A 19465-nucleotide genomic window follows, 5' to 3' on the forward strand; every position below is an offset into this window, starting at 1 on the left:
AGAGTAATCTTTGAATCTTTAAGTCAATTTGAATTGAGTTGAGTATGAATTCAATTGAAATTAAAAAATAAATAATATAAAAGATGATGATTATCTGGTAGTATAATACTATTGAATCATGAATCTATTACCAAATATGGTGATTAACTATTAATATAATACAAAAGGACCATGTTGAATATTAGTATTAGTATCATACAAAAGGACAATAGAACATAAAAGCATTTTATTATTAATCATATTGTTTAAAAAATATAATAATAAAGAAAATTATTCGTTCACTTTGACTCGATTATCGAGTTAAAATCTAATCCATGATATATTCAAATTAGATTTGAGTAAATTAAATTCATATTACTTTAGATTCGAGTTGTTTTATGTTCAAGCCAAATTAGGTACATATCCATATCAATCTAACTAAGATTTAGGTTGCTTTTTAGTTTAATTTAGAACGTATTCTTCAATTTACCAGACAGTGCAAATGGATGGTTGATTGGTCGGTTCGTTATCGTGGGACCAAAAAGCGTAACCCAAATCCCTCCAAACCCAATTACAATTTTGAAGAAAAATCAAAGATATTTAGAAGTATCAATCAGAAGTTATTTACTTATTATGTTTGAAAAAAATATATTACATCATTTTATTGAATAGAAGAGACATATAATTTCATTTTTATAAATATCCAACTTAATCAATGCTAATAAATACGAATATAATAACATTTCCTTCTAAGAAATAGCGTCAAGATTTATATTCATTTCTTGGGCAAAATGTTATCACCTTCAGCTCAATAGTCACTCTCCTACATATTCAATGCAATTCATGCCTCCTTAGACCACACTTCTCCATCATTTCTCCTTCACTCTATTCTTTTTTCTTAGGTAGGTGCTTCAATCTTCAACTTCACAATATTTTTCTTTATTTTTCTGGGTTTTTTTCTAATATTAATTGCCTGCTAAAACAATTTGAATTCTTAACCCTCGTTTGACACAATTTACTGTTTGTAGTGTAGTTAGATCTAGTCTAGTAATCTCCACCAACTTTTCCAGTGCTATATAACTGCTTTGCAGTTTCTCACTTTATCCATAGCTTGGTTTTTCATACATTTCTTCTCCTTTGCCATTCCAGGATCCAAGAAGCAATGGCTTCTGTTACCATTTGTGATCGTTTGGGTGAATCTCTAGCTACTCATCCACAGCCAGCCAAATCTATCCTCTCAAGGTATAATGTATATACATATACCTATACATATATATAGCAAATAAGCCCTGCCATTATTTTTCTGGGTTTTTTTTTTGTTTGTTAATTTTGATTGCATTTGTTCATATATAATTCAGTATTGAAAGCCTCGGAAAGGGTATTCATAAGTCTCAAAAGCTTTTCTCGGTTCTCGATAAGGAGGCCGGAAATCAAGCACTGGACGGTGTAGTTGTTTATGTCCTCAGGTCCACTCAGGTGACAATGAATAACACTTTTTTTTTTTGTTTATGTTTATCTTTCTTGATGTTATTTTGATGAGAATATTGGTCTGATACATTTTTATTTTGTGTAATAGGAAGCTGTGGTATCGTCTCCATTGGTCGCTCTCGCTATTCGTTCGGCTCCTGGTGTTTGGGAGCACATTGCTGTGGAGGTCCAAAAGCTTTTTGTTGAGGAATTGCCGGTTGCTGAGTACTTGAAGTTGAAGGAGGGGATTGTTGATTGAAGGTAGGTAGTTTAGATCTTCTAGTTTTCAAGTTATATTGAGTTTATGTTGAACGATGCTCAATGATGTGATTCAGCTCCAATGGCGGTGAGTTCACGTTGGAATTGGACTTTGGTGCATTCAACAATTCTGTTCCTCGTCCATCTCTTTCAAATTCCATTGGCAATGGCATGCATGGAATTCCTCAATCGCCACCTTTCTGCTAAACTATTCGAAGACAAGGAGAACTTGAACTTATTGCTTGAATTTCTACAAATTCATTGACAGAAGGGAAAGGTAACGATTAAAGAAGTATCGATCTGTTGTTCGTTTGTCATTGTAAATTTTAATACATCAGAACTTAAGGATCATTCACTATTGTGTCATACGGTATGCTATTGAATTAAAAAATCAAAGATGTGAATTAGCTCCGATATGCATTGAGGAAGGCAGAACAGTATCTGAATACCGTACCAACTGATACCGCGTACTCAGTTTTCGAGAAAAGGTTCAAGGAGATTGGTCTGGAGAAGGGATGGGGTGATAACGCTAAGCATGTTCTTGAGATGATCCATCTACTTCTGGATCTCCTGCAAGCACCGGATCCCGTCACTCTCGAGACCTTCCTCAGAAGAATCCCATTGGTCACCAATGTTGTTATCATGACTCCTCATGGATACTTTGCTCAAGACAATGTTTTGGGATACCCTGACACTGGTGGCCAGGTTGTTTACATCTTGGATCAAGTCCGAGCCTTGGAGGAAGAGATGCTTCACCGTTTCAAGCTGCAAGGACTCAACATTACCCCACGTATCCTTATCGTGAGTATCCAAATGTTATATCGGTTTTGATTCTCCTTTTTTTATCAGGATTTGTATAGCATTATGTTTGATGCTTACTTTGCTGTTCTTATGCCAGATTACTCGTCTCCTCCCTGATGCCGTAGGAACAACTTGCGGTCAGCGTCTCGAGAAAGTGTATGGAACAGAATATTCCGATGTTCTTCGTGTACCTTTCAGAACTGAGAAGGGAATCGTACGTCAATGGATCTCGAGATTTGAAGTCTGGTCCTACCTGCAGACTTACACCGAGAATGTTGCAGCTGAGATTACCAAAGAGTTCCAGGGCAAGCCTGATCTGATTATTGGGAACTACAGTGATGGAAACATTGTTGCTTCTTTACTGGCACATAAGTTTGACGTCACACAGGTTTGTTAAAAACCAATTCATTAACTAAGTTCATTTTGATGTATTTTAATGTTTCATATACAGTTTTAAAACTTGTTATTCGATGTCGAATACAGTGCACCATTGCTCATGCTCTCGAGAAGACGAAGTACCCAGATTCGGACATCAACTGGAAGCAGCTCGAGGATAAGTATCACTTCTCTTGTCAGTTCACTGCTGACCTTATTGCAATGAACCAAACTGATTTTATCATCACCAGCACCTTCCAAGAGATTGCTGGAAGGTAATATATATATATCTTCCACTTTACTTCGGTACCTATTCAAGACGCTAACAACGTCGGCATTCAGTGAATTTCAGCAAGGACACACTCGGCCAATACGAAAGTCACATGGCGTTCACTCTTCCGGGGCTCTACCGTGTTGTCGATGGGATCGATGTGTTTGATCCCAAATTCAATATTGTCTGCCGGTGCTGATATGAACATATACTTCCCTTACACGGAAGATAAACGGAGATTGAAGAAGTTCCACCCGGATATCTAAGAGCTTCTTTACAGCCCAGTTGAGAATGCAGATCACTTGTGAGTTTTCATCCTATTTTACACCTTTTTTTTCACTAGATTATCTGCACGATGTTAACATTGTTTTAAATTGTTGTTTCGCAGATGTGTTCTAAAAGATCGCAACAAGCCGATTCTGTTTACAATGGCACGGTTGGACCGTGTAAAGAACTTAACTGGACTCGTCGAGTTTTACGCCAAGAACAGCCGGTTGAGAGAACTCGTTAACTTGGTTGTAGTAGGTGGGTATAGGAGAAAGGAATCCAAGGACATAGAAGAGAAGGCTGAAATGAAGAAGATGCACGAACTTATCGAGAAATACAAGCTGAATGAACAATTCAGATGGATATCATCCCAGATGAACGAGTGCGAAATAGGGAACTTTATCGTTACATCTGCGACACCAAGGGTGCATTCGTTCAGCCTGCAATATATGAGGCTTTCGGCTTGACAGTTGTCGAGGCAATGACCTGTGGCCTACCAACATTTGCAACATGTTATGGAGGCCCTGCTGAGATTATTGTCCACAGCAAATCAGGGTTCAACATTGATCCTTATAACGGAGATGCGGCCGCCGAGACCCTTGTTAATTTCTTCGAGAAATGCAAGGCTGATCCGTCTTATTGGGAGGAGATCTCTCAGGGAGGCTTGCAACGCATACAGGAGAAGTAAGCAATAAGCTTTTGCATCTTAAAATTTTACGTATAAAACTATCCCATCTCTCATTTGCTTTTTCCTTTTAGGTATACATGGCAGATTTACTCTGAGAAGCTATCGACTCTCACTAGAGTTTATGGCTTCTCGAAACAGGCTTCTTACCTCGAACAACGTGGCCGCAAGCGCTACATCGAAATGTTGCATCCATTGATGTATAACAAGCAGGTAAATTATTCGGATTATTCATTTTTCTCGAAATATTCATGTTCGAACATAGTTTAATTCGTTTCTTGTGTGGTGCTTTTCAGGTCAAAACTGTTCCTCTCGCTGTCGAGTAAACAAAACTGTTTCTCATAAATGTTGTTTGCGAGTTTCCTCCTTTTCCCTTGGAATGTTTTGATCTTTGGGGTTTGTCCCATTGATTGCAATAAAGAATGGTTTTATTTTTTTTAAATGTTTTCGTCTAGCTATAGTATCGAAATTTATCCTTAAATCCAAATTTCTATTATCATTCACACCATCGCAGATTCACAAAACAACATACTGACACAATGTGTATACAAAGTCCATGATTTCTTTCAAGTTCTTCACAATTTAGGAGGCGGTAGAAGCCAATTGCTTCCATTGATATACTTTAAGCTCAAAAAAGGTCTAGCTTCAACCTCGCTCAAAATTCTCGCAAATCCAACTCGACCAGTCGAACTCGCCCCCGGCCCCATGCACCTGTATTCGCCATAATACACGGTCCTGAAAAATCATTAAACCAAATTACATTTGGATACAGTACGTGAAATTAGCTCAAATATATGCATACTTGCTACGCTCAGGGTGCTTATTAGTAGACCAGCCTTCGCTGTGTACGATGTTGCCCATGTAAGTGAAAGCAAAGATAACTCTCGGTCTTTGCCTCCATGCACGACCGAGGTACGTTGTGCCGTTTCCCGAACCAGTAATGTTGCAATAAAGGAATGTAAATCCACTGTCGTCTTCAACCTTTTCTCTTGCTTGTGCTGTGATCACACCGGGGTACTTGGCAACGGAATGAATCGTGGTGTTCTGTAACAAAAAAACATAGATCAGTACATGAATTTGGTACCCTTTAGAAAATTTGGACACTTACCAGATAAAGAGATTTGCCATTTCCGAAGATGAAATCAACGGTGCCTTCAATGTAGCAGTCTTTGAAGAAATGCATGCCTCTATCGTCGCACAATGTATCTTGGAACCCTATGAACTTGCAGTTATGGAAGGCTGCTTTGTTTCCCGATATTCTCATAGCCACAGCTTGCGCCAACACTTTCCGCCCGTCCGGCATCGGAGCTGAATTCTATCAAGAGTTCACCAAGAAAACCTATGAATGATATAACGCTCTCAACTAAGGAAACCGAGTAATGAATGGAAAAAAATAACCTTACCATAAAGGCAATGTTAACGGCCACGAAGTAATCACTGTCCACCGCCACCGTCGCACTATTCAACGTACCGAACTCCGCGGCCGTACCATTAAACACTATCTTTGGCATATCAAGAGGGTCTCCAAACAAGGTCACGAAGTTCTTGGTCCTATTAATGGTGATCTTCTCAAAGTAGTAGCCTCCGCCTATCCAAATCACCACCCTTTGCATGTTCCATAACGGGATGCTATCCACGGCGGCGGTCACGTTGTCAAAGTCTCCAGTTCCGTTTTTGTTTACGATGATCAGTTTAAAACCCCTTTCCTCGGCGTTAACTAGGACGTAATCCAGAACGGTGCCGTTGAACAAGGCATCGGCAATGTTGTTGGCTTGCCTTTCTTGGAGTTCTTTCATGTTGGCAGCAATCCATGACTCGAGTGTGGGTGCAACTGGCGACGGTGAGGTGTAATTGGGGCCGAAAGTTACTCCGGGAACGAGTTCAAGAACGAGGGAAGTTGTTGAAACAGTGGTGAGGAAGAAGAGGAAGAAGAAGAAGGTGGTTTTCATTTCTTGGGACATTTCTGGATTGATTATTTCTTCATAATCCATAGATGGTTTTGGCTTTTATAGGATTGTAATGCAAAAGAAATGGTTGTAAGGTGAAATTGACTGTTTTATTTTCCAGGGTCCGGGAACTGTAACGTTTGTGGTTGAAGATAGTTGCCATGACAGGCACGGTTACTGGCCGAGTTCGGTAAATGGGGCAACTGAGCCGGCTCGGTAAAGAGCGTTGGGAAGATGGGTTTGGGCCTATGGTTTTGGTAAATCGATATCTATAGGCCATGTTTAGGTGAACGTGAGTGGTGGGCTTTCTCTATTTTGCATAGGAAACGACGGGCTTTGACCCAAAAGTTTTCACTTTAAGTATAAGTTGGACAAAGTACACTATACGCAACTAAACTATGCTCAAATCATCATTTTGACAAATGAACTTTCAAAAGTTATAAGATAATCTTTACATTAATCCAATTATTATTAAATAATTATTAAATTGATCAAAAATTTGTAATTAGTACAATGCCACATTTTTCTAATAATCATATTGAATTATAACTAAATAAAAAAAAAATTGAACTGAGTTGAATTCTCAAACAAAAATCAAACTAGCTCTTCCAATATTATTTTTTAGATTCAAAATATTTGAAAATGTAAAAAAAAATTTATCGTTTGAACCAAACTTAAAGAAGATAATTTTGAAATTAATATAATATATATATTGTTATATCTCCAGAGATGATCTCTATAAATCTTTCTATCCACTAAAGTCTCCGACTGATCTACATACTCTAAGATTTATGATAAACCCACGCGATGTGTTAGAACAAAATCTAAAATTTGACTACCAGATTTACGTAGCCTACCGACTTAAAAATAGTCATGATGAACCTACGGCTGACACATACAATAAAAGATACTATAAATACCCTATAATTAAGACCGGAAATGATGAATTATTCACAATCAAGCCTCTTTCTTCTTCCTCATTAAAATTTATTCTACACATCATTTAAAAATTACCAATAATTAATCTTTCATCCATCATAACTCTTCACTCAAGCTAAAAGAAGTGAACCATTTCTTAAATTGTATATGCCTTGTTTTTCTTTTGAGAGAGAATGAATAGAAGAACCCATAGTTTTGTTGGGTGGGAAACCGTGGGATTTAGAATTGGGAACATATCACATGTCACGTGGTTTAATTGGTTTTGAACTATTGGATTTTAGTGCCTACAACCAATACCATACTGTTAGAGGCTACAATGCAATGTTTCTTTGTCCCCAAGAGTCATTCTTGAATATTTAATACATAAGACTTTAGGAGCCAAGCATATTTATGCTATGACCCACACCCTTAAAAATGATGTACAAATTTATAGATAGAGAACCTCAGCATTAATGTATGCCTAAAATAAGGTCGGGGGATTTATCTATTTGATTTAGATAGAAAATTTTATGGTACAATCTATTTAGTGAACAATTAAATTGAAAGAAAAATGAAAATAAGTGAAGGATGTAGAACTACAATATATTTTAATTAAATGATTTAATATCAAAATAAGTGCCCAAATTATACCTTTTTTTCAAAGGGGTGCCTAAAATTTTTTGGGATCAATCTAAGTGTCTAACGTTACAAATGTTACCATTTTAAGTGCTTCGGCCGTAACAGTCATTAAAAAACTTTGTTAAGTGACATGTGTCACGTTCTAGTAATTTTAAAATTTTATCTAAAATAAAAAATTTAAAAATATAATTTCATTCAAATAAACCCTAAAAGATTCAAAAATCTTTAAAAAATTCAAAACTTTGAAAAGTTTTATTTCAATCCCTAAACCACCGCAGGCCATCGCCCTTTGCCGTCGTCAAACCTTTATCCGACGACCAATAATCCCACAAACAACCACCAAAACAAGAGCCAACAAGCGACTAATCACATGACTCCCTGAAGAAGACCAAAGCTGCAAATTGCAACCCTACACGATCCCGATAGTCAATCAACAACAAAGATGACGATGTCTGACTAGGGAGATGGCAAGGACTACGTCGAGAGTGACGGTCATGGCTGCAAGGGAGGTAAGGTTAGATATTTAAGAATTTTAGGGGTTTGAGGTTTTTTTCCGTAATTTAATTGAAATAAAAAATTGATAATATTTTAAAGCTTTTTTAAAAATAAAAATTTCAAAATTATCTGAAGGCGACACGTGTCACTTAATGAGTTTTTTAATGGTCATTACGGTCGAGGCACCTAAAGTAACGTTTGTAACATTAGGCACCTAGATTAACCCAAAAAAAGTTTGGGCATCACATTGAGAAAAATGATATAAATTGAACACTTATTTTTATATTAATCCTAATTAAATTAGAGTTCTAATATTAAAATTATATATATATATATATATATATATATATATATATATGTTTGTGATCATTTAGTTTTCGTTACCCGTAATATTTATTTATAAGTTAATGAGCCGTAGCCACACATTATCACAAGTTGTTGCATGAACATGTCAACCATGGATATGTGGAGTTCATCACTTGGGTTCTAAGCTATATCTGAGTGCATGAAGACTCATATCCGTATGTATCTGTTTCTTCACCGATTTGTCCTTTTCGGGTGCGTTTCCTAAATGCACAAACATATCTCACCTTTTATATTATATTATGGGTTTACAATGTTGATGGCATGTGCACCTCTTTTTGTCTCAATCATTCTCATACTTAAGGAACATGGGTATTTCGATCTCTTTTTAGTATTGGTTTTTAGCTTTGAGTGGCAACATGCCTGGAGCTAGGGTTGCCAATGCCCATGCCTTCTTGGCTTCAAGCCGTTGGACAAAAACTAAAACCTAACTTCTTTTCTTATAGATATGGTTCAATGAACAGATAAGAGTAAACACATGCGGTATGTGCTAATACCAGCATTAATCGGACCCAAAACCCATGTATGTGTATCAAATCCAAAATACATTCCAACTCGTGAGACAACACTTAGTCATCCACACCTTTCATGTTGTCTAATAAAACTTTTATTGTCTGCTGATTCGATATACCACGTATCTTTATCATACTAATCTAAAATTCAACAAGGTTCGATGTGTATATGTATAAACAATGTTTGGTGATGAAATCTATTGTGTAGAAGAAAGTTCACATAACCCTCTCGTCTGTTGCATGTGCGTTTATGGGGGTGGGGGCAAACCATAATATATGTCAGGTGAGAGAGCAATAATTAAGAAAAAAAATATGGACAAAAATTCCTCGTGTAACATTGGCCTATCATTACTTCATATCCCATTCCCACGACCACCTCTCACGTGGGATCATCTCCCCTTTTCTCTTTACTCAAATTATATATTTTCACCTTTTAAAAAATAAATTATATATTCTCTTTAACGTCTTAACAAGAGATGTTATAGGTTGGATCGAGTTAAATTTTTAACCGATTTAAATTCAAGTCTAGTATTATATTTCATTTGTATATCATCGGATTTAATCTAAATTTAAAGAAATTCTATTTAATCTAAATTTAAGAAAATTTCATTTAATCTAAAATTTGGCCCGACATACATATATATAATTCTTATTTTTATTAAGTAAAATATGAACCTAAGTGAATATATATATATATATAGAAATGAATATTATTGTAACTATATTTAAATATATAGTAGATAATTATATTGTTATATCGGATAAGGTCAAGAGTGTTTCACCTATACTTAAACTAGACTTGACGAGAACCTCGATTTTAAAATATTGATCTTATAAAATCAGATGAAATTAGAACCTATCATGTCACGATCTCATACCCATTTATAGGTTTAATTATTATTACTATTACAATATCTAAAAGATCATAAATTATTAAAATTGTTACGAAATTTACCATAAATTATTACACAATATTTTTTTTAGATTCAATTATTTGATTATGCTCTCTTAATTTGGAAATTGGGTAAATTAAACCACAGTCTCTAATTTATTAGGTTCAATCGTATTTTAAGTCCTTCTTAAACTACATGATTAGTTCATTACTTATCATTTTTCAATTTAAATACCTATCAATTTCAAAATTGAACAAATCTGACCCTGATAAATTGATGGTTTAAATATTAAATTCTAACTCTATTTTATTGATGTTTATATTTATCTTCTAAAATTTTAATCTGATCCTATCTCAACATATGTTAATATAAATATTTCATAAAATGTAACGAGAAGTGTATTCTAGTAATCTTAAAATGAATCAAAATCTAAAGAGATAATTGCACCATACATCTATAAATTGCGAACCTCGGTTTAAAATTTTCCCTAAATTTTTTGCCATTTTAGTTTATCCTCAAACGATAACTCTCATTCTAACATTGGTCTTCCAACTATAACCCTCATTCTAAATTAATCTTCATTTCTTAACGTTCCAATAACACTCCCTCGAAATCATTCAAAAGTTTGAGGATAAAATTAAAATATTCAAAAGTTTTTTTTTTTTTAAAGGGTACTTTGTATTAAGGAATAACACGAAAGTACACCACCCCAAGGTGCAGCCTACATCAAGAAAGGATTACAGATAAAATAACACACTTCAAACAGATCCAACACAAGTTTGGGACGATCAAAAGTTTAGTGATTGATTTAAAAAGAGAGTTATAATTTGGGGATGAAATTGAAATACTCAAAAGTTTAGGTGCAATTAATTCAAAACTAAATAAGAAAATTGTAGGTGGTAGATAAGGCTGGAAGTTACGTGCAATGAATGATCAAAGCGTGAAAACTGGAATTAACCTTGTGGAGGAGGTGGCGGCGGCGGCCATGGAAACTTGGCAAACGCGTTACAGATGGCTAAGCCTAAAATGCGTTATTTTTATTTCGAGTTTTCCACCAGCCCACGGCCAAGAAAATTGTGAGCAGGTTCCAGAAAATGCAACAAATGCTTCAAGGAAATGGCATCTCCTAACCACCCAATCTGTTCGAACACCATGCAATTTCTTAATTACATAGCTAATCAACTCTCATAATTTTCAATTCTTCTCGTCTCACAATATGGACACTATTTTCTGTTTTAGTTTTTTTCTTCATACTGGACGCACAATGAACCTTTCGAATTAGACCAACAAAATTTAAATCATAAACTATAACAATTATATTTCTTTTAATTTTCTCAAATTAAACCTACCAAGTTCAAGTCGCAAACTAAAAGATTTGACAAATAAAATGAGACACAAAACCAAACGAAAGGGATAATTATGTAATAAAACATAAGTATAGCCTCAAAAAACGCGATACATTTGTTGAATTATAGTAGCAAAAATGAAACATTAATCTCATAAAAGGAAAAAATGAAAATGAACAACAATGATACGCTGATATAATCTCTGACCAGGCTTATAGTTTAGCCGGCATGAAATCAGTTAAATCCTCACCGTCCAAATCAACCCTTCTTTTTAATCTTGATCTCTACAATCATTACTCCCTGGTTTCTTAATCTACACCGCCTAATCACATGCGTTATTATCACTACATAATGTACAGATTTGAGTACCATGAGAACGACCCACGGGACCCGTCCTTCGATCGCCAAAGTAATCTTTCAGCAAGCGTAAAATTCGACGAGCTCCGCCAGAGACTCCGACTGAGAATCACCATTTTCGAGCATCCAAAGCAAGTGATCGAACAAGACGACCTCGCACGACACGTTAATGATGGCGTCGTCGTTATCGCCTGACCATTCCGCAAGTTCGCGGAACAGAGGATTCTCGACGACGTCGGAGCTGATGAGGTACCGCTTCTTGGATTTTCCGACGTAGACTGGCTGGAGGTTGACGTCCGATGATGATGATTCGTAGACGTCGGAAGCAGCCACGACGGAGGTCGACGCCGGACGGCTTTGCTTTTGGTTGAATGAGTTTAGCTTCTTGAGAATTGACTTGAGCTTTATCAGCTTGTTGATGCCTTTTGCCATTGGGAGGTACAAGGATTTTTGTGAGCGCTATGAAGAGGGGAAGAAGGTTCGTTTATAAAGGAAGTTGGGATAGGTAAAATTGTAAAATCCTTTATAAGTGTGGTTGTACCATTAGGATAAGATGTGAATAAGAATGGCGACGGGTCTAATATATTCTTTTTGTAATGTTAAATCAAAATATGAAAATCTCTTTTAAGTTTTTTTATTGGTATGAAATATTTATAGGACCGTTGGTACGTGTTAAAAAAAATCAACTATTTAAAAATAAACGTTCAGACATTTTAACAGATATCATATTCGAACCAGAGATCTCAAAAGATAATATCTTTTTAATCACTAAAATCGTTTGATTTATGTTTTTTATAATATTAAAATGTCTTTTTGAATTTTAAAAAAATATAATTTATTTTAAAAAAATAATTAAAAATTTCCAGCATATTTTAAAATATATATGAAAATAATGTATTTTTTAAAACTAAAAAATATAAGAATATTTTATGATGAAGAATATATTTCAAAATGAAGTTGGCAACTAACTTAAATTGTCAAAGATTTTTTGTCTTATTTATCTTATTTAGATTAATTTTGATTAAGTTAATGTCATTGATAATTGATTATAAGTTCAATAAGAAAATAATTAAAATATTATTTTTGGAAAAAAAAATCACTTGCATTAATGTAAAATTAAATAATTTTAGACACTCTCATAATTTTCTCTATTATTATTTTAATAATCTAGCTGTTGAATTTTATACTCTCTTCATGTACATTAGACATGAGTAATTGAAAACATATAATTAGCTACTTTTTGTAAAAGAAATCAGATATTAAATCTATAGAAATATTGAATTGACTAAAAAATCTACAGGTATAATAACTAATAAGTATAATAATATTAATAAATTCAATAATTAAACTAAATAAAATAATGATAAAAAATCAAAATTCAACTATTTGATACAAAGACAATGAACCATTGAGAGAGTGAGGGATGCTTTCTGCTGTTGGTACATTAATCATTCCAGCTAATTAATTCAAGGATAAAATTTTAAAACTTTTATAAATGAACAAAATTATGGAGAAAACAATAAGACGCATGCATAGGATATTAATGACCTAACGTGTTGATGAGAGTTTGGTTAAATTAATGAAACATCACATTATTTAAATTTAAATTGACAACACCTGTCAGTCATGGTGGTGGATAAGCTTGTTTCTGGGTGCTTATGAAATCTGTTTGTTTCCTGGGAAACAAACAAAACTTTGTGTCATCATCTGCAGCAAGGAAAATCAACCGTATCTAACGAATTTGTTCCTAATGATATTAATAATTCATGTGCATGTGATTAAGTAGATTAATTGAGCATCACTGCAACATTATGATGATATGTAGCATGTGATTAGCATTATCGAGGTTTTTAATAATATTAATCAGCTTTAACCATTGTCTTATTATATCTGTTTTTATTTAAAACCTTTAAAACGTGGACTTCTTTGAACTTATTTTAAAGCACGTCAGTTTAATTTAGTCATTATATTATGAAATGTATCAATTTAGTCATTCTATCATAGAGGTTGATTTCAATTAATCTCTCCACTGATAAATGGATCGACTTAATCTATGTACAAATGAAATAATTTAAAAAGGATTTTTTTTCCTAGTACATGGATTGATATTTCAATTTTATAACAGGGGACTAATTTGAATCAATAACTACAATGGAGATGCTAATTTGAACTAGTCTCCAAAAGACTAAATTTATTCATTTAATAGTAAAAGCACTAAATCAATACAATCCTTATAATAGAGGGACCTGACAAGTACTTTCACAGTTTCTGAATCATCATTGCAGTTAAAGTTTTGGGTCGTTTAGTGTTCTTAACTTCGATGACAGCGGCTTCAGCCATTTTAAGGCCTAATTCAAGGACTTGCTGCCTTCAGTAATCGTGAATGGCCCATTAGCAAACACAATTGCTTCTTTTATATTAGTATTCGATTAATTAATTCAAAATAAATACTGTAAATATGTATTATATGAACAATTATTTCAACTAGATTTTGTTCCATCCACAATATTAAAATTTGAATCTCTAACTTTATTTGAAGGATTAACCTTTCATCTTGTTGGAAATTAGAGGCTTTTTTTGTACTATAATAACAACAAAGATTACAGACAAAATTCCGGCAAGCAAACCCGCCCATTGTTTGAATGCCTCCAAATCCTTTTTACTCCTCAACTGCCAGAGGAACCGATTCAGCCTGAAACAAATTACAAACACAGTAACTGTGTAGTTTTGTACTTTGCAGTTTTCACGACGGTCGAGATTCGAAACGTGCTTCCAGAAGCCTTACACCCTGTCAGTGACAATAGCTGACAACCGTAGTTTTTGATGTTAAAATAATTCTTTTTTTTCAATAAATAAATAAAAGAAATACGTAGTATAGAGAAATAAGAGTCGAATTTTCAGGGACTTAGAAAATCACAATTTAATGTTTGAATGGTTTGTAATATGAAATTAAAATGGTAAAAATAAATAAAAACAATTTAAAAGAGTATGAAGATTGTGAATAAATACGGTAAAAGTAGCCTCAAGCTTCGCTTTGATTCAATTTCCTTTAGATCATCAAATAAGATTTTCTCTTCGGAATTCACGTCGGTTACTTTGTCTACAAGGGCTATCATTGTGACTCTATCTTGTATACCGAATACCCAAGACAATATTTGATTCCGACTTCGGTAATTGATTCTAACAACATCAATTGTAGTAGATCAAATACCGTTCAAGTTCGTGGCGACCAACTCGGATTGTTGTTTCTATAACCGTCAATTTCGATCTCAATTCCCTCTTGGCGAAGCTATCTCGCCAAGTGTGTTCTCAGGAAGTCGAATTGCTTTCTATAAGCCGAATCTTCCTCCAACACGTTTAATCGCAACAACCTCTTAACCAAAGTCAATCTTTGATTTTGAAAACTGTTTTGATTTTTGAAAAATAAGCGCAGAGATTGAGAGAGATATTCCGAAGATATTAAGGGACCGTTTCAATTCTCCCGTTGGAATTGAATCATCGCGACAGCTCTCGGCTTATGAAAAGTTTAGCTAAGCATGACAAAAGTCATACTTAGCATAAAAATAAAACTTGAAGATAAAGAAAAATAAAAAGAACTTGAAAAGGAAAAAGAGAAAACTTTTATAAAAACTAGAGAGAAAAGAAAAATGTATTCCGAATGATGATTTTAGGCTTACCTCGAGTGGGTATTTATAGCCTCTCAATGACTAAAGGATAAACAAAGAAAATAATAAAATAATACAAAAGATAATAGTTTTTAAATTTAAATTCAAACTTAAACTAGTCTCCTAATGCAACTATGCTCGTCAATCTTCCAGAAGGCGTGCGGACGAGGTCTTCTAGAAACCGCCGCTGACTGGACCTTCTAGAAACTGTCACGTCAGACCGCGTCGTGCCCATGTCTCCAGCCGTGACCAAATAATAAAAAAAATGCAGAATTCACCCGTTTTGTCACAAATTCTGGAAAGCAATGACATGTACAAAAACAAGTATAACACGACCAATTTAGCAGCAATAATTCGACAAAATCGAAGAAATAACGAGCAAATATTAACGATTTTAAACACTCATCAAATTCCCCCTCACTTATCTCATGCTTGTCCTCAAGTATGATTAACCAAATCAGTCAAAAACTTCATTAACGTTCTTTCTCAAGTTTCACATTAAGAGAAGCAAGGTAGAGACCACAATAACTATTCAAGTCAAGAAATCAATCAATTGAACATCACCAGTTGGAACAAGTCAAGTGCAATTATAATATCCATTCAGTCATTAATTTCAATGCTCATAACTCAATACCTTACCGGGATTCACTCAAATTACTCAATGTGTTTGGGGGTAAAGAAACGCTCAATGACAGAATTGACACGGTATTACCATAAGCCTGCAAGTAAATCAAATCTCCACTACTAATAAGAACAAAATGCATAAATCAAAGGGTCTTTTATTGGTTGTAACGGGGCTTAGGTAAAGGTGGGGAAAAGGCTAAAAATATGGCTAAAAATTCAAGGCAATGAACTAACAAATAATAATCTCAACTCCATCAAAGCATTAAGCACAACAAGATAAAAAGACGACATATCAAACAAGAAATTTCTTGTCAAAATGCATATTTTTTTCTTTTTCACACTTTTGTTGTTTTTTTTTCATTTTTTTTTCTTTCATGTCTTTTTTTTCTCTCTTTTTCTTTCGAACAACTTTTTTTTCGAACTGTTATTTTTATCTTTCATTCAACATTTTTTTCGATGAAGAATACAACGGTAAAAGTATTCACTTGCCCTGAAAAAGATAGAAAAGATGAATAAAATAAAAAGGCTCGGATTTATGAATAAGGTGAAAAAAAAGAAACGGGAATAGACTCAAAAGTGGTTAGCTAAGGGGAAAATGCATAGGTAGACTTTTTAGTGGGGAAACGGAATGGTTAATCCTAAGGTGCCCAAATCATCTTTAAGCATCATGTTCATGTGTAATCTCGACAGTATTTAACATGCAGGTTCTAGAATACCAATGCCAAATTCGACACACTCAATCAAATAAAATGAGAGCGAAAATAATATGCTCGTAAAGGCTCAAATCTCACCAAATTGTTTCATGCATTGAGCTAATCACATTTCAACTAACAAAGTCATGGAATATCACAAAAAATACCAACTTATCACAATTCATGCTATTCGCTATCAAGAATATCCTAACATAAACAATTATGTGTTCCCAAACAATCATAGCATTCCAAAAACTTTCAACAAGACAAAAATAATCAATGAAATTTCCGACCAATTCAACCAACACATACTTGAATCGAAACATAAAGATAAGCAAAGGGAAATTCAATCCTACACTCTACTCTACTCTCTCTCACTTAAAGCGTTTTGCCTCAAAACGAAAAATTAAAGTGCAAAAGAAGGAATAAAGTACTCCCCGGATTTTGTTACCGGCCACGACCATGGTGGGAGGTGCTAGGACAGTGAAGTGTGTTGTCCGGTTTGATGTCGTGAACTTGAAACATTATCAGGTGGTGTTGTCGGTGGAAAACCAGTATCTAAATCCCCTGTAAAACCATAAACCTGATGAGTAATAATTGAATAGAAATATGATCAAAATTTACCTCCGAAGTATTTGCTAAATCGCCGAACAGGAGAGAGACGGTAAGTGTGAACGCCGAACGATGTGGTCGGAGTGTTTGGTGCTAGCTTCGGCATCATCATGTTGTTGGTTCTTCATGCGCACCATCGTGGATGGAGTGGATGAAACACGTTAGCAAGGCGTAGATGTCGTCGGTGGTGAGTAGAAGGAATGCGATGGTTTCGCGTTTTGGGAGGGGAGTGATCGAGGATGAGGGAGATGAAGAGGAGAAGGTTGGTTGAATTGGGGTTATTTTGTCACTGCTGTGCGTGGGAGGGGGTGTTTAAATTTGAGTCAAATTGGTATTTTGTTTGTGTTGAAAATTGAAAAAGTGGATGGATGAGGATAGAGATGGGATCCACGACAAAGTAAAAAGGGGAAAGAAGAGAATGTGGGCGGCAGAAAAGAAACAAAATGTGAAAAAATTATTTTTGGGTTTTGCTATCGTGCGCTAAGCCTTTCTTGGGTTTTGCTAACGTGCGCCGTTAATGAAACAATGCACACAGCTGGGCTTCTCCTCTTTTTCTACTTTGTTCGACTATTTACAGCTCAACAGACTCCAAAATTAGCATTGTTTGAATCATAATCTCGTAAATCCTCATCGTTTAAGTTTGAATAAAAATATTCGATTCTTGCAAAATAAAATTAAACATGCTTGAATGAATAAAAATAAAATGAAACAAAAAGTAAAGATAAAAATAAAAAAATATAACGGAATTGAAAACAATGGGTTGCCTTCCATGAAGCGCTTTTGTTTAACGTCGTTAGCTCGACGATCTGATTCAGACTACAGGTTCCGTGACAGACACTTCCACTTCATTCGCTTTTTCCAACTAATAAATTCCTTATGAGAAATTTGAAAATTCTCACAAAGATTTCTTTGGATATTTCCCAATTTTAAAATCTTGTCTAGAAGAATGGCTGTCAAAACATCTTTTTTACCAAAAATGATTTCTTCAAACGGCTCCTTGATGATTTCGACTTAATTTTGTGTGCCTGTAAAAAGGAAGGTAAATCTTTAGTTTTTAAAGGAGTTGAGATCAAATTTGAATCAACAACTGAAATATTTTTCAACTCCCTTATGTCGTCTTTTTTATCATCCGATTCATTGCATAAATCATCAACAAAGTTAGATTCATCATCAACAAGTTCAAAAATGCCAACAAAATTAATACTATGAACGTTATCTGGATATCTCATTGCTTTATAAACATCAAATTTTAATATCTCACCGTCAAACTCCATAGTAAGAATACCGATTCGAACATCAATTTTTGCATTTGCCGTGCTCAGAAAAGGACGACCGAGGAGGATTTCAGAACCAATGTTGCTACGATCATTTTCCATATCAATCACATAAAAATCAACAGGGAAAATTAAGTTTTCTACCTCTACTAGAATATTCTCTATGAGTCATTCAGGATAAATAATTGATTTGTCGGCTAGCTGAAGTGTAACTCTCGTCTCCTTCAAAGGCTTGGTGGAAATTAAATTATAGACGGAGAGAGGCATTACATTGATAGAGGCAACTAGATCGCACATAGCTCGCTTGATTTTAACCTCACCAATTTTACAAGGTATTAAAAACATACCTTGGTCTTTATACTTCGGTGGAAGCGGTCGTTGGAAAACTGTTGAGACGTTCACGCCTAAATCCACTTTCTCGACCCCGGTAAGCTTCCTTTTAGTCGTACAGAGATCCTTCAAAAATCGACAATACCTTAGAACTTTCTGGATAATCTCGAGGAGAGGTATGTTAACTTCCACCTTCCGAAGTACGTCTAATATTTCCTTTTCCTCATATTTTTTATCCTTTTTAACTAACCTTGATGGAAAAGGTGGTGGCACGTCGTAGGGAGATGGCTTCGGATCGTCCATTTGTTCTTCATCGTTCTCTTTCTGGGATCATGCGTCAACTGCTTCTTCTTCCCTTTGGGAGTTCAAATCTTCTTCTTCCTTCCGGGATCTTGCGCTTACTTCCTTTGGGTCTGGCTGTTCAACAATTGTACCGTTTCGGAGGGTGATGACACTAACATTCTCTATTGGATTCGGTTCAGTTTGTGATGGTAGCCTCCTTTGTGACTCTAATCTCCCCACGGTTTGAGCCAGTTGGCTCAATTGCTTGTCCATCTCTTGGAAGTGGGCTTCAGTTCGAGTCTGGAATTTCTCCTGGAATAGTGCTAACCTCTCGACAATCGATTCTAATGATGACTTCTGCGGTGGTGGAGGTCTCGCTTGATAGCCTTGATTTGGTCTTGGGTTCTGCGCATA

At 35.0% G+C, this 19465-nt stretch overlaps 2 protein-coding genes and 1 pseudogene across 2 annotated transcripts; 1 reads left to right on the forward strand and 2 right to left on the reverse strand.

Annotated features, from left to right (window-relative positions):
• Positions 1-1107: 1107 nt before the first annotated feature.
• LOC120192515 lies at positions 1108-4429 on the forward strand (annotated as a pseudogene).
• Positions 4430-4678: 249 nt separating this feature from the next.
• On the reverse strand, positions 4679-6094 carry LOC120192516 (putative pectinesterase 63). Its single transcript, XM_039195288.1, has 4 exons — positions 5507-6094; positions 5212-5418; positions 4906-5147; positions 4679-4838 (listed from the first exon to the last, which is right to left on the reverse strand). The coding sequence occupies exons 1-4, from the start codon at positions 6092-6094 to the stop codon at positions 4679-4681; spliced, it is 1197 nt and encodes a 398-aa protein (XP_039051219.1).
• Positions 6095-11433: 5339 nt separating this feature from the next.
• LOC120192409 (auxin-responsive protein SAUR76-like) lies at positions 11434-12052 on the reverse strand. Its single transcript, XM_039195194.1, has one exon. The coding sequence runs from the start codon at positions 12002-12004 to the stop codon at positions 11633-11635; it is 372 nt and encodes a 123-aa protein (XP_039051125.1). The 5' UTR covers positions 12005-12052; the 3' UTR covers positions 11434-11632.
• Positions 12053-19465: the final 7413 nt, after the last annotated feature.

The sequence above is a fragment of the Hibiscus syriacus genome, unplaced genomic scaffold (assembly GCF_006381635.1).
Source record: "Hibiscus syriacus cultivar Baekdansim isolate YM2019G1 unplaced genomic scaffold, ASM638163v2 tig00116975_pilon, whole genome shotgun sequence".
Classification (NCBI taxonomy): domain Eukaryota; kingdom Viridiplantae; phylum Streptophyta; class Magnoliopsida; order Malvales; family Malvaceae; genus Hibiscus; species Hibiscus syriacus.